Source organism: Galeopterus variegatus, unplaced genomic scaffold (assembly GCF_000696425.1).
Source record: "Galeopterus variegatus unplaced genomic scaffold, G_variegatus-3.0.2 Scaffold699, whole genome shotgun sequence".
Taxonomy (NCBI): domain Eukaryota; kingdom Metazoa; phylum Chordata; class Mammalia; order Dermoptera; family Cynocephalidae; genus Galeopterus; species Galeopterus variegatus.
The window spans coordinates 349157-372864 of NW_007726810.1; the positions used below are offsets into that span (position 1 = coordinate 349157).

The 23708-nt window shown below is 39.2% G+C and overlaps 1 protein-coding gene across 1 annotated transcript in view; it reads right to left on the reverse strand.

The window, feature by feature from the left end:
* Window positions 1–992: 992 nt before the first annotated feature.
* The window catches only part of METTL24 (methyltransferase like 24), an 81587-nt gene continuing 58871 nt past the window's right edge, over window positions 993–23708 (reverse strand). Inside the window, exon 5 of the mRNA XM_008571528.1 lies at window positions 993–1690. Within this exon, the coding sequence (XP_008569750.1) occupies window positions 1376–1690 (315 nt within the window). The 3' untranslated portion in view covers window positions 993–1375. The remainder of the gene's footprint in view (window positions 1691–23708) is intronic.

The window sequence follows — 23708 nt, forward strand, 5'->3', positions numbered from 1 at the left end:
GATATATATATAGTGTGATGAAGTCAATGTTCTGTACCACCAATCTGGAATAAATGGTTAACTTGCCCTATACAAAGGTGGCTTTCAGTATTGTCATAAATCTTTAATTCCATGAATTAAAAAATCTTGATAAGGGTGTGTACATATCTAAAAGTTGATCAGACTAAACACTTAAAATTAGTACACTCTTCACACTTTAGCATATAAAAATGTTTAGTGTATATATATCAGTGTATAAAATTTTTATGGAAAAATCTGTGGTATAATCCAAACGGAATTGAGCTACAGTTAGCTTTTCTTTGGCAATGCTGCCATGCAAACTAACAGTATAAACCACTTTCGAGTTTGTATGGACCCTTCTGCACATTTGAGATGCCAATGCATCTTTGAAGCAACCAAACTGCCATTTCAAATCTCACCTATTCAAGCTGGTCCTCTCAGCTCAACTCTTACTAGTATACCAGGCTAGTGGGGATGGATTTCTAACATGAGTTTTAAAATAAAAACCTCATTTATATTTCAAAAAATCATCACAACTGATTCAGAAAGTCTTGTTCACTTTTCAACTCAAGTTAGTAAGATCATCCTATTCTAATATACTTCAATCTCTCACTTGAGGAATGGCATTTTCAAACCTCATCAAGAAACAAAAAGCCAACCCAGGGAGTGTCAGAGGATAGAAGGAGGTTAAAAAACCAGGAGAAAGGATAAAGTCTAGTAATAATCAGTATTTTACTCTCTCCCAAATTTTTTTGAGCAAACAATAAAGAATTATCCAGCCCAAATGGCAACAGTCCCGAGGTTAAGAAACCCTGCCCCACACGATAAGCAAAGGCTGAGAAGGAATGATTGAAATCTATGAGGTTGTAAAGAATATTATTGACAAGATGAATAAGAAAAACCTTGAAAGAGATGAGTTCAAGACAAAGGAAATGCCCTATTTAAACAGTAGACAAAGAACTTTAGAATCTCATCAACCTTGTAAAAATGGAAAATATATCATTTCATTTTAATTTTTATGAATTCATGGATTGTAGACACATAATGAATTTTAGGGAAAACTGGGATGAGAGGGAGATTGTCTTTCAAGTAAAAGTGAAGAGTGGCCTTTTAGCCACTCTGTCAGAGATTAAAAGGCAAAGAACTTGGGTCTGGGTAATGGGGGTGACAGAGTGTTCATCTTTCAACAAGGATTAACTGCGCCCCTACCACACGTCAAGCACCAGGCTACATGCACTACAGAGACAATATCACCATTCCTACTTCAAGCAGGTGACAAGCTAATGGGAGACACGATGAGTAAACCCACGATTAGAATCATGGACATACTCCATTCTGCAAATATTTCCTTGCATTCTTGATGAGGTCTTGCATCCTATTTCCACCTTGTATTCACCCAACTGAGAGTATAACAGCTACTTGCATTGAAAATGTCCTTCTTCAGGAATAGCTGAGGCTTAGATAAATCTTTATAACTGTGAAAAAGCCTGAAATCCTTTAGTTCTAACTCTTTGAGGAGACTGTACCAGAACCGCACAACACTGCTGTCACTGCCACTGACCTCAAACCCAGGCCAGTGGAGATGGATCTCAAAGATGAGCTGTCCAATCTGTTCAAGGACATCTTCCAGAATAAGATTTTCCAAAACTTTCCATTCTGCACTTTCCAGATCTGCCTTCAGAACATCAATCTGTAACAAAGCAATGGAATGAGATTAGCAGGTTTGACAAATTACTGTCAAAAATATCATCTTGATATCAGGAGTCTCACATTATAACTACCTCCCAAGGACGCAGAATTTTTAAATTTTAGAATTGAAGGTTGTTTTCAAGTGACCGTTTATGACACAAATTTCTAACCTCACTTCATACACAAATAATGAAATGCCAGGCAGAAATCATAATGGACCCTCTGCCTTTCTGCCCAGTGGGAATGGATCTCTGAGAAGGAGAAGCTGAAGCATGTGTATCACAGAGCTCTGTGCCCACAGCTTCTCCCCACAACCTATATGCCACTCCAAGGAACCCAGCCAAGTCCTGACAGAACGAGGCTACAGGGTGGGACTGACACAGGGCCACTGCTTGCAGGAGCCACTTCACAAGCCTTGTCTCCCTCCCACATCATCAGGACTGGATGCCAAGGAAAGAGTTCTCAGGTATCTGAATATTGGGCTTACAAAAAAAATTATTGTTTTTCCATGATTTCTTTATAAAGTATATACCAGTACAGCATACTAAAAACAAGACAATAAATAAACTTGTGTTTACTTAATGAATACAAGTTCATATCACAGGTGAGATGGAATAAAGGAAGAATAGGATGGGAGAGAAATATTTTGCAATTAATCAAGTTATGAGAATCAGCTCTTTTTGCCAGCTTTGCACAAAATCCATTCTAATAACAGAACCCTAAATACCTTCAGAAAGCAGTGAAAGCTAATCCTTACCAAGTACTTACACGTGCCTAACACTACGCTAAGTGCTTCCCTTTGCAATATTCATTTAATCCTCTCGACAGTGCTGCAAGGGGGATTCTGTTAGCATCCCTAATCAAAATTTAGGAAACCAGACTCAGTGATTAACCCATCGCTAGTCACACAGCGGGAGAGGTGGTGGTGAAATTTGAAGCAGTCTGCCTACAAAGCCCATGTTCTGAACCATTACACAACGTTGCCTTCCAGTAAACCAACCACAAGAGGAAAAGTGGTAACTCAGAGTCCCAAAGAGGTTTTGGGTTTGGAAAATAAAATGCTATCTAGAAAGTGAATATGGGTCCTTCAGTAAAATATTGTTATCAATATCCCCACTTTAAATTTGCAGGGCACTTTTCAAAGGGGATCGTTTCACCACACAGAGGAAAGCTGACAGCATTCAGACACAAATTAGAATAATTTGCACAGAGGGAATCACTGCAAAGGAGTGAAGGCTATAGTTCCCAAGGTCACAGCCAAACATTGAATGGTCCTTCAGGAAGCTGCCGACTGAAGTCCCTAACATCCTGCCCCGTGAAAGTGAAAACTTTTTGCTTGTTTAGAAGGATGGAAAAATACCAAGACTGATCCTGCCCAGCCTCTCCCTTCTCTCAGTGCATGTCTGTTTGATGTTTCTCCTACGAGGGTGAAACGTGCCACTCCCAGTGCTACAGACACACTCCATGTGTGATTTCAGAGGTGGGTGGAGAAGTGCATGGAATTTATATATAATTGCTCCAAGACCCCGTGAGAGATGGTTTCACATTCCTGCCATGGATACCACCTCTTGGTCCACCAAGGAAAGAGTGATGGTAACAACCCCAAGAATACTGAGAGGCCTTAGAAAAGACTAGACATCTGTAAACCAGCTTGTCAGTTCAATGGTGCCAAAGCCAAAGAGAAAAAGTAAAAAAGAAAAACCTTTCTTCGTAAAAGGAACTGAGCAAAGGCAGGTTCCACATGAACATACGCCAGGCTAAAATAATTCTTATGAAATGGACGCAATGAAATTAATTCACTCTTTTTTCCATCTCTGCTGCCCTGGCATTTCCATGGCTTTGTTGAATCTTGTATGTTTTAAGCAGGATGCTCTGGGATTAAGGATAATTTAGCTGCCAAAAAACTATTTAGTCAAAACTTCACTAACTTTTCCAATTGATACAGAAAATATTCATAACTTAACATCAGCATTTGTTGTATTAATTCACATAGCCGAGAATTTCTTAGGCTCCTTACAGATTTATTTTCCCCGTGGTTTTCTGTGAGCTTACATATGTTCAATGTGATGAATAATTCAAAGTATCAAAAGGATAGGATAAAGTTAATCAGCTTTAAAAACTAAAAGCTACATTGGTGAAGTATAGGGAAATATACTTTATATTTTTTTCCAAATATATTTTTAAGTAAACTATGATTCAGAAGTCATGAGCAATGAGAAGAGAACCTAATTATTATTGCTTTCTTTGGAAATCCAATATTCATTTACAAAATGCTAATCTGTTCTAAAGAGCAAAAGGTATTTTCAAACACAGCAACACCCCCACTCTCTTTTGATTCCAGTGACTGAAAATCCCCAACTTCAATCAGAATTGTATAGGTCGATATAAATCATGCACCCCTGGAGTGCTGTGCCACTGAGAACACTAGCTCTTCCCTGCCTTCCAACCCGAGACCACAGACAGCTGAAATGCTGTGAATAAAACACATTTTTCTCTTCCAACGTGCTTTTTTATTTCTTACATTTCAGAATTTCCCATTACCACAACTATTTTGCAAATGTAACTTCCATTATTACTGCATAATGCATCCAATATTACTGTTATTATAAGGCACTAAACATTTCTGAATAAGAAATGCCACTTTTGAGATTCTAATATCAGCTTTAACTATTTGGCACTAAAAATCACGCAAATGATTATATCAGAATAATCAAGTGTCAATCCTAATACAGTTAGGTTAAATCAGGTTTCTAGGGAAAAACAACTAAGTATTAACTCCCTATAAACTCTGGAATAAGTGGAGACAAATTCTTGGGTAGATGGGTCTCGACAAAGGCAGATGAAACAACCTATTTGGTATAATTTCGGAGGTATTAAAGGGGTCCTCCTATAAAATATTATCTTTTTTTCTCACACCTGAAATATCCAATAGATTGCTTTTCACAAAACTTTTTGAAGAAATGAGAATTTTAATTTTAACTGGGTTAAGATGTGATGCCACCTGGCAGCTTCCTCATCAGGGGCACAAGTTTGTCCCTGTGATCATCCACCCAGATCTAAAGATATAAGAGGAAAGGGCACGGGTGTTTGTATCAGTTTCCAAAGACTCCCCTAACAAGGTATCACAGACTGGGTGGTTTAAACAACAGAAACATATTGTCTTACAGTTGTGAAGACTAGAATTCCAAGATCAAGTGTTGGCAGGGTTGGTTCCTTTGGAGGGCAGTAAGGAAGAAACTGTCCCTGCTTCTCTCCTAGCTTCTGGTGTTTGCTGGCAATCTTCAGCACGCCTTGGCCTCTGCGTCACCTGATCTCTGCCTTCATCCTCCCATGGTGTTCTCTGTGTGTTCATATCTGTGTTTAAATTGTCCATTTTTATAAGGACATTAGTCATTTTGGATTAGAGCCCACCAGTACGACCAGTATAAACTTACTTTCAAAGAAGGTCACAGTCTGAGATACTAAGGATTAGGACTTCAGCATATTAATTTGGGAGTGATACAAGTCAACTCATAACAGTGTTCAAGGTAAGCTATTGCAATAGGACTTTTGCAAGGCAGTATGTATTCAGGAGCCAATTCCCAGGGCTAATGCTTAGTAAAAGTGTCCTGTTCCAGAGGTCCAAGGGCCAGCAACTACCTGAGGCAATTACGGATGTCACCCTGCCAGTCTACACCAGCCAGCACTGACAGCTCTAACCTAGTAATGCAAAGTCAGGGCAAGTCAACAAGCCTTCAAGGCCAATCAAAAATATCATCGCTAAAACCCTGCACTTCATTCCTTGGTTCCTTCTCAGCCACACCACCTGGCCTATCAGGTACAGTTTGCCTTCGGCACTCCCCCATTCCCTATATGCATCCTTCTGTCTCCTTCTGGATCTCCTTCAGGCACACAACAGCCTCAATTTACAGCTCTCTACCTGAGCCTCTTCCCCATTAGGAGAGGGTTCACCAGCAAGACAGGCAGATTGCGTTACCTGCTGGCTAGCTTTCAAGAGGCCAAAAATGGAAGCTTAAGGAAGACCTAGCTCTGAGAGTCACACAGCATCATTTCCACCACATTCTACCGGTCAAAGCAAAGCAAGTCAGCCCGATGCAAGGGCAGGTGAAAGAGATTCCAGCCCATGAGGAGAGGAGTGACATACAGAGAGGGTGAGAGGAGATGCTCATAGCCATCTTTGCAGATAATTGACCACAGCGGTTAAAAGGAATATTACTTTTTACAAATCCATAAATGAACTACAGTATTACTGCAGACATGAACCTTTACTGGATACAAGCAATACTCCAGGAAAAATGAATAATACTGCCCTTATTCATCAGAAGGTAAATAAAGAAGGGCCATGAATTAAAACATGGCATTTGCTATTAGATTTGGCTTTCCTTGGAAGCTGACAAAGAACCTGGGATATCCAATGGATTAGGATGACTAATAAAGAAAATACTAAAAAGGGCAACTAAAGTATTTGTAATCTTAGAAATTTTTAGTCTCTAGAAATTAGAAATCTTTAGTATGCTAAAGTTGTTCTTTGTCTGTGCTGCTATAACAGAACACTGGGTAATTTATAAAAAGCAGAAATTTATTTCTTACAGTTCCAGAGGCTGGGAAGTCCAAGATCAAGGCACCAGCAGGTTTAGTGATTGGTGAGGGCCTATTCCTCATAGACGGCACCATCTAGGTAACCTCACTTGGTGGAAGGCACGGAAGGGTCGAAAAGGGGCTTGACTACCTCTGACAAGCCCTTTTATAAGGGCATCTGATCCCATTCACGAGGGCAGAGCCCTCACGACTCAATCACCTCCTAAAGACCACACCTCTTGATACTGTTACGTTAGGATTAAGTTTCAGGATGAATTTGGAGGAGACATTCAAATCATAGAAGGCTGCCATAACAAAGTACTGCAGACTGTGTGGTTTAAGTAACAGAAATTTATTTTCTCACAGTTCTAGAGGCTGGAAGTCCAAGATCAAGGTGTCTACAGATTTGGTTTCTCCTGAGGGCACTCTTCTTGGCTTACAGGTGGGTGCCTTATTGCTGTGTCCTCACATGGCCCTTGCTCTCTGCATGTACTCCTGGTGTCTCTTCCTTTCCTTATAAAGACACCAGTCCTTTTGGATTAGGAATCCACCCTTATGACCTGATTTAACCTTAATTACCTTCTTAAAGGCTCTATCTGCAAATACAGTCACACTGAGAGTTAAGGCTTCAACCTATGAATTTGGGGGAGGGGAGGACACAATTCAGCCTATAACAGATATAAAACAGGCATTTTTACTATACTCTATTTAGAGGCAATCTCTATCTCCACAAAGAAATTTAAAATACATCCCTATTACTGTTCTGGCAGACTGCAGTTTCTCCTGTATAGTTAATGGCTGACTCTTGTTCTAGGTAGTAAAAGTGTGTGCCACTGAATTAATAGCAGTTGAGTTGCAGAAACCATGGTAGATTTCATTTTCCAAAGATGGTCACACATTATCTCCCATCTCACATGCTTTTCTACAATGTGGTCTTGACATTCCCCCCATCGACAGATGCAGTCAACGTTCCCTCCCCAGGGCCAGCGTCACGGGCTGCAACCCATGTAGTCAGTGAATTAATAGCAGTTGAGTTGCAGAAACCATGGTAGATTTCATTTTCCAAAGATGGTCACACATTATCTCCCTCTCACATGCTTTTCTACAATGTGGTCTTGACATTCCCCCCATCAACAGATGCAGTCAACGTTCCCTCCCCAGGGCCAGCGTCACGGGCTGCAACCCATGTAGTCAGATAAGGCCCCACACTTAGAAGGGAGGGCTCATGCTTGTTTTAATGCTCTGCTGTCTCTGTCTTGAACGTGGGACCCATCATTTTCATTTTGCACTGGGCCCCACAAATTTTGAAGCCTGTTTGCTTAAATATGGATGGGCTTACGGCTGATTGACTAATGCAGTCTGATAGAAGTGACTCTAGGTGACAAGCCTGGGCCATAGAAGGTGAGGTAGCTTCTATTTTGCTCACTGGCACACACACTCTTGTGAACTTTAGCCACCATGCAAGGTGTCTGACTACCCTGAGTCGCCATGCTATGAGAAAGTCCAAACTAGCCCTTGCAGAGACCACACAAAGAGGCCCTGAGTCAACAAGAAGAGAGAAAGAGAGATGCCTGCCCAAGCCCCAGCTGCTCCAGCCATCATCTGATGGCAAACATGTGAGACCCTGAGCCAGACCACCCAGCAAAGCCCTTCAAGGTAGCTTCTACTTTGCTCACTGGCACACACACTCTTGTGAACTTTAGCCACCATGCAAGGTGTCTGACTACCCTGAGGCCGCCATGCTATGAGAAAGTCCAAACTAGCCCTTGCAGAGACCACATGAAGAGGCCCTGAGTCAACAAGAAGAGAGAAAGAGAGATGCCTGCCCAAGCCCCAGCTGCTCCAGCCATCATCTGATGGCAAACATGTGAGACCCTGAGCCAGACCACCCAGCAAAGCCCTTCCCAAAACTCTGAACCACATAAACAATGGAAGATAATAAAATGATCAATCCTTGGTGTTTTAAAAAGCTAAGTTTTTATGCTGACTCATTATATAGCAATAGATTACAACAGAGACCAAGTGCTATTTATGCAAACCTCCTTTTTAAAGTTAAAAGTTACTTGTATTGTATCAAATACATATATTTCAAAGCTGTGATTTCTAGCAATTAATATATATTAACCAAAAAAATTTTATAAAAATAATACATGATCATCACTTAAAAATTAAAATTATAAATAAACAAGAATAAAAAAGAATTAAAATACCTATAATCCAGAGTTTAACAGGTTTCTTCCTGAACTCCTAAACATTTTTTGCCATAAATACACACACTATACATATATCACATACGTGAGCATAAATGAAACACATTTTTTAACAAAATTGATATTCTACTATATTTTCAAATCTTCTTTTTAATGTAACAGACCATGAATATCTTTTCCTGTCAACAAATTTTTATCTAAAATATTCTCTGAAACAGGGCCCCTCAGCTTTCACAAGAATTTTAGAGGTGACGAGGGCCCCAGCAGAGGTAAGGCAGATGTCAAGTGGGTGAGGTTCCAGATCCTCGACCTCAGTTCAACAAGAGCACCTCCTTTTTTTCTTTCATATATTTGGAATCCCTCACAGAATTTCATTTGGAAAAAGAGCTCTCCTGCTTTAAAAGAAAAAGTTTGAAATCCTCCATCCATAATTTTCAAAAACAGCTTCTATAATCATTTAACTTACGTAACCAATCCCCTTTCTGATGGACATCTAGGTTTTTTTTCCCAAATGGATGAGCTACAAACTGATGTGATCAAGACACTTGCAGCTGAGTCTTTGAATATGTTCTATTGTTTTCTTAGAATAAACTCCCAGAAGGAGCAAGTTCAAAGGATGAGCACAGTTTAAAACTTTTAATAATTTTACTAACTTGTTAGCCCCTTTCTGTTCCTGCTCTTGAGACACTGAGGACAAACCAGGTTGTGCTAAGGTTGGGAACCCTGTGAAAATACACCACAAAAGGCTCTTCCAGTGTCACCAGCTCCTCCACTAGTCACTAGCCTGATTAGTCTTTTTTTTTTTTTACCTTGAAGCCACGTGACACTCTGGAGCATTCCTAAACCCACCTATGCCTTTATGTCTGAACAATTCACCAGATCAGAAAAAAACCTGCATGCTATTTAAGAAAGAGAAAACAAGTCAATTTTAACTAAATACATGTTAAATTGTCTTTATATAACTTTTTATTTTAAATATTTTAATAAAAATGCTTTAATCTATTGTGCTATATTAAGTCTTTATAAGGATACAGTTCCTTTTATTCCACACTGAAAATTCATATGAAAGCTTAAAACTGGCTACTACCATCAATGATAAAGATAATTAATCATTATACTAATCAAAATCCCTGGCTAAAAGCCAAAGCCACGTAAGTAACACCAATAAAATGGCAATATTAACCATCCAGGTTATCCATCACCTAACTCAAAACAAGGGACTTTCTACTCAGGCTCTAATGGACTTGCAAATATAGTTGTTTGCCTCAATATCAGCTGTCTATTTTGGGGGGCCAGAATCATATACTACAAGGCATTTACATATATATCTCACATTTTATAAAAGATAGATTCCTGAAAAGGAGTGTAGAAATTGAGTTTTGTAATTGAGCTCATATTTTTAAATTATTATGTATTTGACCACATCATCTAGTTATTTATGGATATTTTTAAAAATTGAATTATAGTTTCAGGACATATATTTAATTATTTAATCCATTTTGAGTTGATCTTGGCATATGGTGAGATGTACGAGGAACCAATAATAAAAGGAAATATGTTTTTTGTGGTAATCAGCTCACGGAAATTACCTCTGCAGGGAGCAACACTTCGCAAATGAATTTAAAAGAAAATGAGAGAAACATTTACAAAGAAAGCCTTTTTTTTTTCCCCCAGACATTCAGCTTGACCAAAGAACCCAACCTGAGGCTGCTTGGCAAGAATCTTCTGGGCTAGGTGAGGTGATACAATATGTAGCCCTAGAAACCTGAGTCAGGGACAGGTAACAGGTGAACTGGCAACAAGTCAAGAAATCAGAAGTCACCAGGGCTATTCCTATGGAGCAGCAAGGAACCAAGCAGCACAAATTTAGGCGAGATTGAGGTGGTCACAAGGGACCTGGCCAAGGGCAGAGTCAGGCAGACAGGCAGTGACAGGACCAAGGACAGCTCCAGACAGCTGTTTTTATTTGTTTCTACCCCCACTTTCTTGGGCAGCTTAAAACAATGCGTCTGTCTCTGACCTTAGGATCAGAACCAGGTACTTTAAAGCTACATCATCTACTTAATTATTTTTTTTTCTGGCTTAATTGTACTTATGCAAGCAGTCTAAAATATTTCTGGAAAGAGATGGGACATAAAACATAAACAACTATAAATTATTCCCAATAAATATATGTATAAGAAAATAAATAACCAAGTAAGCACCCAAATAAAATGTTCTTAGGAAGACATGTTCTTGAGATTTAATAGGAGAATATTTGCCCTTAGATGGTTGGACTGGGTCAGTCTCAGTGCATGCTGGTGCCAGCAATGTGACTTAGGCCACATAAAACATGGCCCAAATGCAAAAATTGAGCACTAATTTAGAGGGACACAATATAAACTCATTTGGTTATTTTGTTCTTGTTATTTTTTTTTTCCTTTTTGTCTTTTTTTCGTGACCGGTAACGGGATTGCAACCCTCAGTGTCGCGCCTGTACCGCGACCGGCAACGGGATCGCAACCCTCGGTGTCATGCCCGCACCGCGCTCAACCAGTGAGCAGACCGGTCTCTATATGGGATCTGAACCCTCGGCGGGAGCGCCGCCACACTCCCAAGTGCCACACTCTACAGAGTGCGCCACTGGGCCGGCCCTTGTTCTTGTTATTTTTTAATGTATTCTGAAATCTAAATGAGGAGAAATACTGTCCTTTGGATGAAAATGATGAAAAGATCAGCAACGAGTGGTGTCAAGTGTTAGAAGCCAGAAATGAGAGGAAATGAGGGAATATTAAGAGGTCTCAGGGCGCATGTATGCACACGCACATGTGTCAATACACTCAACTGGAGAATGCTGCTTTGGAAAAATACGTAAGAAATTCCTTTCACCATCTAGCCTAGTTTCACTTCAGACCTTAGTACTATCCCTAAAGAATCGACCTCCAAGTCTCAAAGCTCTGAACATTCCCTCCAGTCACATGAGATGTGAATCCCAGTGCCGCAATTAAGACCATTACAACAACTCACACCAGATTTGTCAGGGTCACCTTGATGTCTTCCACTTCTGGACCCTGTACAGACTTCTAGAGAAATAGATAGCATGCTTTTTACTCATTTATTATATTGACCCCCTCACCCAGGCTGTAAGTTCCTTCTTTGGGTATCAAGCTCCTATCAGAGTTCCTGGCACTGTGTGGATGTAACACCCTATCAGACAGCAAGTTGTGTCCATGCTGTCTCTACAGCATCTTACCCCTGCCCCTCCTCCCGTCTCCCACTCCACCACCATGGTTGCCTTGCTTCAGACTCTCTGACTGAAAGAGGAGAGAGGAGTCAAGGGATGAAATGAGAGCAGCTGGGGACAAATGTTTGAGTCGGGGCCTTGGTTTTTGACACTTTATGAACACCACACTTTAGCCAAATGTAATTCTTTGCTGTTCCTCAAAATGCCACGAACTTTCCTGCCCCTGTTCCTTTTTTCATGCTACTTCCTTTACATGAAACACCAAAAATTTCTGCTGGTCATTTCTTTCCCTTTCCCAGCACACAGAGCACAACAATTGTACTGCAGGTACCTGCCAAATTTCATTAAGAAATTTGAGTTGCTGGGTTATGCTAAAATTCTTACCCTCGGGATGTGAAGCAGGGGCAATGATCAAAGTGTGACTTACCAAACATTCTGACAGGATGTGGAAATGTGCACAAATTGTTTTTCTCTTACAGAATATTTCATTGGCATTAAACTACAAGGCTTCCATCTCAAATATCTTCTAGTTAAATTATATCAACACTGGAATAAGGAAATAGATAATATCAATACATAATTCGTCAAGTGACATTCAGTTTTTTGTTTTGTTGTATTGTGTCTAAGGTAGTGAATTGCTCAGATGGAAAGGCACAGGAATGCTTAGCAATGTTACTGAGCTGTGCTGTCCTGTATGGTAGCCACTCACCACGCATGGCCATTTAAGTTTAAATTAATTAGTTAAAATTAAACAAAATTAAGATCACAGTACCTTGCCCACATTTCAAGTGCTCAGTGGCCATAGACAGTGAGTGGCTACCATATTGGACAGTGTAGCTTTAGGTAATCTCCATCATCACACAAAGTTCCACTAGACAGTGCTGCTCCACAATCACCTGGAGGACTTGTGAAAACACAGGTTCTGACTCAGTAGATATGAAGTTTGGCCTAAGTATCTGTATTTCTAATAGAAGCCAGCTGATGCTGATGCTGCTGGTCCAGGGACCACACTTTGAGAATCACTGGACATGGCTAATGACAGTCGGTAAGCTCTTCACGAGTGTGTGCACAGGACTCAGCCTCAGCACAGGCTGGTTTCTCTCCTTTCTCATGAGCAGATGCAGAAAGTATCAACATTTTGGTAATCCTTGGCCCTGGATGGTACATGGTGTTTTCTAACCAGCTGCTTTCTTAATTATGATACAATTAGGTCAGAGTTTCTAAAACATATTGCCAAGGTTTCAGTGAGGCTTGTATTCCCTGGAACTGTGTACAAAAATGTGTTTGTGCACATGAGCACTTTTCTAAGATAGCTGAGGGCCTCGGCTCTAGGACAGATTGCCCCACCATAGAAGGTCTTGGGCAGGTTGTTTAGCCTCTCAGTGAGTCAGAGGAAAACAGTAGGACCCATATGACAGGGTTGCTGTGAGGTTATACAAAACATGCAAGTAAATCACCATGCACACAACCTGACTCAGAGTAAGTGCTCCATCAGTGTTAGCTGTTATTATTTTTACCAATTGTCCATGAGGTCCATATCCAAAAAACATTAAGATTGCCTGATTTAAGCTAATATCAAAACGTGCCTTCTGTGCATCACAGCAGCTATGTTTTGGGAGATTCCTCAGAGACCAAATCAAAATTTGGTACAGGAAATAGAGAGGTATTTCAAACATGATAGCCAAGAGCAATTTATACACCGATCATTGGCAGGCAAAATTGAAAACAGAGTTTCTTCAACTACACTTTCATCTGACAAGAGACATAAGAAGTATATTCCCCTTGCCATAGACCAGACTATGAGCTTTATGAAGGCTAAATTATTTATTTTTAAATCCCCAGCCTCTAGCACACTGCCAGGCACTTGGCAGGTGCTCAAAAATACCTAATGAATGCATGAGTGGGTGAGTGGATGAATGGATGCGGAGACAAGCAGGGAAATGGAGGAGTAGATGGATGGATAAGTGGATGGTTAAACAGGCCTCCCAGGTTCCACGTTACGGAAGAACAGAGCCAGTAGGGACTTTGTAGACATTTGGTCCAGCTTCCTCATTTTACAGATGAGGCAAAATGATATACTCAAGATCACAAAGTAATTAATTAGTGGCAGAGATTCCACATTTCAAACATCATTCCTCTGCTCTGAGTCTTAGATACATATACACATACACACACACCAACGCAGCTTTGAGGCAAGTCTGTGCCTCTAAGCCTCATTCTTCTTGGGAGTTAAGGATTAGCTAGATGGTCACCTTAAGGATGGCTTCAATATTTTAGAAAGAAGCACAGTCCCTTTCTTCTTCCAATATCCCTCTCTGCCAAGAATCTCCTTGCACCAGAAATACTCAGAAAAGCACAATCTGGTGTTTTCTAAATTTACCTCTGATCAATACCAGAAGTAAATTGTGCATTAATATAAATTCAGATCTTATAAGATGCACTGAAAAATATATTTTATAAAATGAGAAAAATAGCAACATATATATTGTTTAGTTTAAAGGTAAATCTAGCATGGCAGAGCTGTTGCTTGCTCATGTGAGAAAAATAGCAACATATATATTGTTTAGTTTAAAGGTAAATCTAGCATGGCAGAGCTGTTGCTTGCTCATGTATCTATTCCTCCTTCTTCCTGATATCTAGCTGACCACATGCTGCCCAGATAAAAGACTATATTTTCTAGTCTCTCTATGGCTGCATGGCTATGTGACTAAGATATGACCAAGAAGATATAAATGAAAGTGTCATGTGGGATTTTCAGGATGATTCCTTAAAGGAAAAGACTGTACTCAGTGCTCCCTCCATCTCATGGCCTCAAGGGATGACTTCCTGGCTAGAGCTCCAGAAGCAATATTGGACCATGAGAAGGATTACACCCTAGGATGGAGGAGGAGAGACCTGGATGGACTTGGGTCCCTGGTGATGGTGGAGTCTCCATACAAGACATGTACTACCTACCTCCAAACTTCTTTTATGTAAAAGAAATAAAATTTTTCAATTGTTTAAGCTACTGTTATTTTTTTCCACAGGCAACTCAACCTAATCTTAAATATATTAAACATATTCTAACATTCTTGACTACCCATTAAGTGGTGTCTCTATTGCAAATGTTATTCAGACCAGATACCCTATGGGAAGAAGTGGTTAGTGGTAGTGCAGTAGACCAACAATCCATGTCTACTGAAAGTCAGAGTTCCCGCCTGAAAGTTCACTGCTCTTATTCAGCTGTTCTGATTGGTCAGAAACTTCCTAATTCTTGGATCTCTGTTCTTCCTCAATATTCCCAACATCTTTCCTTCTTGCTTCCTCCCTCTTCACTCCAGGACCATGGACTGCAATTCTCCTGCCGGACTTCTCATGACCACCACACTGTACTATCCTCCTCTCTCAGTCTAGAAATTTACAACAAAGCAAAACTGGGCTGCACAATCATACTTGGTCAGTTCATTTACTTTGAAAAATCTAAGTTTGAGGCATCGTGTTAATAATGTTAGCTCTCTTCTTTATCTATTCTATACATTTCAAATTCCAGAATATACTTAAGAAGACAGATACTGACTTATTATTTTGACCAGCCAATGGATTCTGCAAGTCTGTATATTTTTAGTGAAAGCACAGATGCTTTTTATTTTTGAAGAAGCAGAGCAAAATTTAATCAGGACTTCAAGTGGAACAAGAAAATAAAGAAATCCTTAGTCTCATAATGCTCACATAACAACATCCACTTTAGACAATTTTTAGTTGAAAGTGTCAAGTCTTTCAACTATAAAACAAATGTAGATTATAATTGGGGCAGATCCAGATTTTTTTTGGAGCTTGAAGCTTATTTAATTTGAGGGGCCCTATTTTTTATTTATTTTTATTTTTTTATTTTTTATTTTTATTTTTTTTTTGTCTTTTTGTCTTTTTCTGTGTCCGGCAACGGATCGCAACCCTCAGTGTTGCCCCCGTACCGGACCGGGGACCGGCAACGGGATCGCAACCCTCGGTGTTGCTCCCGCACCTCGCTCAGCCAGTGAGCGGGAACCAGTCTGTATGTGGGATCCGAACCCTCGGGCGGGAGCGCCGCCGTGCTTCCCAAGTGGCGCACTTATCCAGTGCGCCACCGGGCTGGCCCCGAGGGGCCCTATTTTTTAAAAACAGAATACAAAATTATAAATGTACCTAATATAGAGTTAGATGCAGGTCTTGGAAGGGGCCCATGCAAATCAGAGGCCCTAAAGGTTGAGTTTCATTAAGTTTATAGGAAAGTCTCCTCTGCTTATAATCAAGACATATATACAAGGCCCAGCCTGAGAGAAAAGAAAGGATTAAGTGAAAGCAAACTATAGACAGATGTATGGCTAAAAGCCAGAAAATAAAGGAGAAAAATCTGCAAGAAAAAATTCAAGCATTACAAGTTTTGAACTTCCTGTTAAATTTATGTAGCAATTAGAATTGGGACGGGGGAGACTTTATACACAAAAAGATCAGAATCTGACTATAACAAATACATTACCATCTATACAATACCCAAGCAAACGTGCTATATACTCAGATACAGATTAGATCTAAAAGTCTCATCTTAAGAAAAATGTTTAGATAATGACTTGCAGAAATAACCTTTCATTGACTCTCATTGGATATTATTTAAAAGCCCCTAATTTTGCTTTAGAAGTGCCATCCTTCAGAACACAATGTTTATCTTTTTACCTTGTATCTACTGGTGATGAAAAAACTAATAGCTAATTTTAAGCACCTGCTATATGCCCAGCCAAGCAGCATGCTAAGCACTTGACATGATATTTTCAATTAATCCTCAAGCAAGCAAATGAAATAGGTGCTTTTATTATCCCCATGTTACAGATGGGGAAACTGAGGCCTGGAAAGATCATACAGCTTGTGAGGAGTGAAACCAAGACCAATTCCAAGCAGTTTCTACAGAAACCTGGGATTCAGAGAGGTTAAACAACCAACCAAGATCACACAGCTATTAAGGGGCAGAGTCAGGATCCCTTTTTTTTTTTTTCTGACTGATAAGGGGATCGCAACCCTTGGCTCAGTGTCATCTGTACCACACTCAACCAGTGAGCACACCGGCCATCCTTATATAGGATCTGAACCCGTGGCCTCGGCGCTATCAGCACCGCACTCACCCGAGTGAACCACAGGGCCAGCCCCAGCGTCAGGATTCTAACCGGGTCTAACTTCAAAACAGGCATTCTTAGACCATGTTCTTACACCCTCACAATGTTAAAGGATACAAGCATAAAATATAACATTGTTAAGGATTTCTAACTTTATAGTTCTTTTTGCAAAAATGACAGACAGGAGAAAGGTAAACGTGGAGTACTTAATTAAGTCTGTTGAGATTCTAGAATGTGAATGGCCTACTTGCTGCCATTTCTGAGGTTAAAGGCAGCAATCGGGTCTGGCTTCAGGCAAGGGACACACATTTTTGTTTTGTTTTTGCACTTTGAAAGGCCATCTGTTTAATACACATGAGCAGCTCCCTTATATTTCAGGCAAAGATCATTTCAACATCTTGACTTGAGCATTTAGAGACATCTGCAAACAGCCAAGCCTCTCTTAGGCATAATTCAGTAGGCTGTCCTTGGACTTTTTGACCCCATAGTAGTGAAGATGCGCTCATACAATTTAACCTCCACAGAACTATGTGACATGAGAACTGACCTTCCTAAAAAATATGATTGTCGTATTTTCATACTAACATGAATTTAGTGAGAAATTTTTATTTTTTCATGTTTCACAACATCCTTTCATTCACACCTGGAAATCTTTGAATTGCACAAGCAGTAAAGATTGCAAATTCAAAAGAAAGGAAGGGATGCAGCACATATGGGGAAGTGGAGGAGCCATCTAAACATTTATACGACGTTAAGAGCCTCATTCATTTGACAAGGAGGTGGAAGAAGACTATGTGAAGGAGAGGAGTGTTCTAGAGGACTTCTGATTGGGATTTCTCTTCTCTGACTTTTCTAAAATCTTTCTTATTCCTCAGTCCCACAATGTGGAAAATAGGAGGATGGCTACCTAATGGGTAAAGTGAAAAGATACTTTCACTACTTTGTTCGAGAAAAATTGACATGTGAGGGGTTTTGACAAATGATTATCCTTTGAAAATGATCCAAAACTATACACTTCTAACTGAATCAAAAAGATCAATACATATAATGGATTTTTTTTAAGTGTGTGTGTTGGACCAGAACAGAGTGGAAATAATCATTAAATTTTTACGGGTTTGTCAACCAGGGACTTCATCATCCTACTTGATTTTGGTGGTGGCTGTCTTTATAATTTTTAAATTGAGGTTCCCAGGATTCTCTCTCCTCTTATTCATCTTCCTTCCTTAAGAGAATTGCTGGCTCCTGGGAGGCTTCAGCCATGAGGCAATGCAGTGTTATTGGAGCTGGGTGAGTTTTCCAAATGGCATTTTTTCCAACAGAAACAAAGGGTAGATTGCAGCTTCCCCATCGTGCATACACCATTTATGGAGCTTAGCAGCCAGCCGGTTGTTAACCTGTCACCATGAGCACCTTCCCTAAATAAAATGTATGCTCTGTATTTCAGGGGGTGGGTGGTTTAAGGCAAACATTCTTCAGGCACCAAGGATAGCTCTGAATCAAGTTAAACAGAATGAGAATTGTCACTTTACAGTCTAATGTCCTCTTTCCTGGATATTAAAAATAACATATGAACTTCCTGGAAAGCCAAATCTCTTACGAGACATTATACTAGCAAGTTTAAGTTACTCTAAGTTCTTTAAGTTATTAACAATCCTTATACCAGTGTTTTCCATAAGTGTCTTAGAGCAGACAAATGAGTTCTAATTGTCTTGTCTTACACGAGGGGAGGATAAACAGCACCACCTTGGTTCTTCTGTAGTACAGTTGCCAAATTTGGTTACTTAATCTCAATAATGCAATATTTAATTAATGAATTCATGAATGAGACAGCTCCTAACATCTTCATTTAAGAGCATACATTTTCAGCTTGTTATTCCCCAAAATCTGACCGTCTTGAACTAGGCTATATCAGTTGTGAGCTTCTTGACCTATATGCTGGAAACTTTCACTCAGATATACATTTGAACTTGAAAAAAAATTCACAGGGAAAAACCAACAAAGAAAAGTCCACAGTCCATGTAAAAAATCTATATAGTCTACATTTTTTTTAAAAAGTCAGTTATCAGTTATCTGTGGGGCGATTTCCAAACTCACATTCAAAATCAGTTATAAGTGTACGACAGTTCATAGCTAAACATCAAATATTTATTTGGAGTTATCTATAGCTTAGATTAACAGGATAAAAAAGTCAGTTATCAGTTATCTGTGGGGCGATTTCCAAACTCACATTCAAAATCAGTTATAAGTGTACAACAGTTCATAGCTAAACATCAAATATTTATTTGGAGTTATCTATAGCTTAGATTAACAGGATCCCTGGAGGAAAATAATAAATTGCTGATAGTGCAAAAACAGCTTTCATTGTTTGTGGGAAATGTGACATATTTTTGTTTTCTTCATAGACAAAAAACCCAGTTTAAATATGCTTATAGCAAGTCCCAGAGGAATTTTTAAATGCTTTAGGAATTAATATTTCTTTTTAAAATGAATTATTAAATAGAGCTTTTAAATGTTTTGTGCTGCAGCTTTAATTTTATTGCAGTGGGATTTGACCTTTCTCTTTTTCAAAGATAAATTTGTTATTATAAAAGTTGGTCGTAAAAATACAACAAAGAGAGAAATATATAAAACACAAAGTAGAAGTCCCTCATTCCTGCCCACATTTAAAATTCTGGTAGCTATTGATACAAGGGTACTTCAAAAATGTTCATGGAAAGGTTCATATTATGATTTAATTCTATTTTTCCATGAACTTTTTGAAGTGCCCTCGTAGATGTGATACTATTGCTAAAATGTCAAGGCCAATTAATGTCACCTTCTCCAATACTGACTATGATCAATCTTTTAAATGTCTGCAGTATTTTTCATGAACTATGTGTACTCTCTCAAGAGATCTCAGCCTTGAATTATCTGACTTCCACAATATTTACAGAATTATCTAATTTTAAACCTAATTATTTAAGTCCTTTTCTTAAAGGCCTCTGCTGGCTCCCTGAAGCTACAGAATGAAATATAAACTCCACAGGGCTCACCAACGCCCTCACAACCTGGGCCCAACCTCTCTTTTTGGCCTCACGTCCTTGTTCTCTCCACAAATCACACTTCGTGCCAGTCATGCTGAATCTTTAACCCTTCTTGAAAGAGAATGGAGAATGAATTCTCCGTTCTCCTTCTCATCTCTGTGCCCTGGCATTAAATATTTCCCTTTCCTTCTTCTACCTTTGATAAACTCCTGTTCAACTTCCAAGAGCCATATGAATTACCACCTCTTCCTGCCCTCTCTCTTCTCCCCAAGAAAAACAAGCTACTCCTCTGCTTCTCTTGTGCTGGTACTGAGTACATTATTACATAAGTTTTGTACAGATGTTTATTTCCCCCTATTGACCATGATGTCTTTGAGGACAAGGACCTTCAGCCTTAATTCCCTGTCCTTGATTGAGTTCCTGATTTATAGGAGACCTTCAAAAAGTGTTTACAGAATAACTAAATAGTTTTCAATATTATCCAACAAACACGAACAACAAAAACCTAGTCATCTTCTTCACCTATAGCATGGGGTATGAAATATTTGATAGTAATTAGTACACAACAAGCATTAAGAACTGATGGCTGACCCGCACAAGGAAAGCATATCATGAGACTCTGCAGGTGGGCACTTCCACAGCCTAAGCCCAAATGGCAAAGTAGGCAAAACGAAACCCAAGTGTTTCTCCTTCCCTCCTTCCTTCTGCATTCCTTTCCCACCTCCTGTGACTTCACACCCACAGAGTTCAGTGTCAGATGCCCTCTGGCTGGCCAGAGCTCCTTTATTATAGTACACACACCAAGCCATATACAAAAATTTCTCCCTTTTCCTACTCGGCCAACTTCCACTCGCTTAGCCAAACATCATGAAACACCTATGTGAGAAACCAATAAGATTACATTACTTAACGTAGTTGATACTTAGGCAAGAATAAGCTCAGCCTCCCAGAGAGGAATGCCTTTTTCAAAGATTAGCTAATTAAATGAATCTAACCAGTAGAATATACTAAAGGAACATTTTTTATTGAGAGGCCTTCCAGAAGTTCCCTGGACTTTCTGGGCCACAAGATACCATCAGCCCCAACATGTTGAAGAGATGGTGTCAGCAACCAGACCCCCCATTTCTGAAAGATTGCCAACATCTCGCCCATTTGCAGGGATTTCCCAGTGTGCCTTCCTCAGGGGATCAGTGCTCTGAAGATAGCAATTACTCGGGGTGTATACCACCAGTCTAGAGGGAAAAAGCCATTAGAAAACAAATAGAATTAGGACAAGGAGAACAAGGAAAGAAGAGGTTAAGAAAAGGTGACATATGAGAAAGCGACAATATTGGGGGAACTGCACAGAAGACACCATGCCAATAGATACCATGCCAAATACTTGGCACTCACACAAACAATCTACTGAAAGAATCAGAAATACACCCATTTGAGCATTTTTTCTATTTAATATGTTTTTCACCTAAAGCTGAGTGTCCTATAACACATTAGCAATAATAATTTTTAAAAATCACAAAAGATTGAGTGGTTCAGAAAACCCTGAGCATTTTTCTTCATGAAATTCCAAAAACCTAATGCATGGCTGGAAATGTCTCTGCTCTACCCTCACTTCACATGATATTAGTTTCTACACCTGATTGGATCTTATTTCCAGGGCAGCCATTCCTCTTACAGCCACTCATGCTGAGATCAAAGGATGGAGAGGCTGTTACGTATACAAGACCAATACTAAAGAGAGAAGAGTTGGAAAGGGCTCAAATTTTGTTATACAAAAGAATAATTTAAAGGAATAAAAACCATTTTCAGAGGAAGCTGAAACCAAAAATAGTAGCAACCTTAGACTTCATTTTAGGAGCTTGAGGGATGAGATACCCCGCCATGTGGTTGCCTAGGGAACCAGATTCATTTATCCTTTGCTGTCCAATAATTTCTTGGAAATTGCTACCCTGTATTACATCTATGATTGTTAAATTCACTCTAAATGAAAAAGCCCCTCAAAAAGCAGTTTAAGTTATAGGAAAAGAATCTTCATCAGGAAAATGTTAGAGAAAGCTAAAGCTCCTTTAGTATCTCTTGCTGTCCCAATAAATTAACATTCTTCTACTTGGACAGAAGATCTTATCCATAACATCTTATTTTTCATTTTGATTTCTGAATCTAGAGTCTTCTTATAAATTAGTAAACTTTTCTTGATTAAAAACACTTAGCATGTCAAAAAATATAAATAGGAATATTCCAGTTTGAACTAAGCTATGCAAAATTATTCTGACTTTCCCCCAAACATTCAAGAAAAAAATATTCCTGATAACAGAATGTGTAAGAAGCAAAAGAGAATGATGTTTGGCTTTCTTCCCATGACAAATTTTCTTCAACATTTGCCTGTTATTATGCTCAACCATGAGAGTGAAGCATTTGGGTGACTGTCATAGGGAGGCTTATTAGAGGTGCCATCAATGTTTAGCACATGTTTGGTTTTTAGGGTTGTTTAAAAAAAACACTGCTGGCCAAATTCCTATTCTTTCTGCTGCCTATAATTCTTTCAGGCCATGGTAGTTATTTGATGGGCATGCTGAGTCTTTCATTTCTGGTTCCCTCATGTTAACTGAATAAAAAGCATTCTGAGAGCTAACTCTCCAGCAGGTGGAATATTTCTTCTGTTCCTTGCTAATGTTTTTGGTTTCTTTACACATTATTGCTTTTTACAAGGAAGCTAGAAGAGGCTAAACTTTATCTCTGCACTTTCCTCTTTGAAACAGCTTGTGTTAAACCTAGATTGGAAAAATAAACTGAGACCAATGTCTAGGAGGGGGGCGGGTAAGACGTGATTTGGTGAGTTTCATTTCCTATGAAATTTTAAGAGACTGGCTGTACCATGTCTGAGACCAGGGACTTTGTCCCCAAACACATATCCTTTTGTAGAATATCTACGAAATGATAGCCATTAGCTGAATAGCAAAATCTCAATTAACCAGAATTTAACCACAAGAAAGAAATTCCTGCTTGCCATTAAGCACTATCTGGGCACTGTGGGGCTTAAAAATAAGCCAAAATAATTTTTTCTGCAGATGAATTTTAAGGGAGCTGAATTACAAGAGAACAGATTCATATAAGAAATATTATTTTAAAAAATGAAAGTAGTTTCCAGGGAAGGTCCTAAGATGAGTGCTTATCTAGTTCTATCTTCTCCAACTAATTACTGCACCATAAGAGTGAAGTTCAGAATGACTTTACAGGCTTGTCAAATACCTCTCTGCTCACTCTATTTTATTCATTAGGGCCTACTTATGACTATTGTAGGCTCCTATAGAATGCTGGATCCAGGGCCGGCCCCGTGGCTCACTCGGGAGAGTGCGGTGCTGACAACACCAAGGCCACAGGTTCGGATCCTATATAGGGATGGCCAGTTCGCTCACTGGGTGAGCGTGGTGCTGACAACACCAAGTCAAGGGTTAAGATCCCCTTACCGGTCATCTTTTAAAAAAAAAAAAAAAAAAAAGAATGCTGGATCCAGGTGTTTGAACACTGAAGTGGATTAATGGTGAAAACAAAGTTAATCAATACAATATTATTAATTTTAATTGGTACATCTAATCGCACATTAACTGGTAAAGTGCATTTGTTATTTTATTTGAGAATATTGAATTCTTCTATAGAAGATGAAAAATCAAATGGGATATGTGAAATTCACAACATATATTAAGTATAAATAAATAACTTATGAGACATATTAGGCATAAATAAAATAAATAGTACATATGTGTGCTAAGCATAGAAAGGTATAGAAATGCTGAGTAAACACTAAAATTGTCACTAAACATTAAATATACATGAGGTATATAAGTCACCCAATATTCATGAGGTC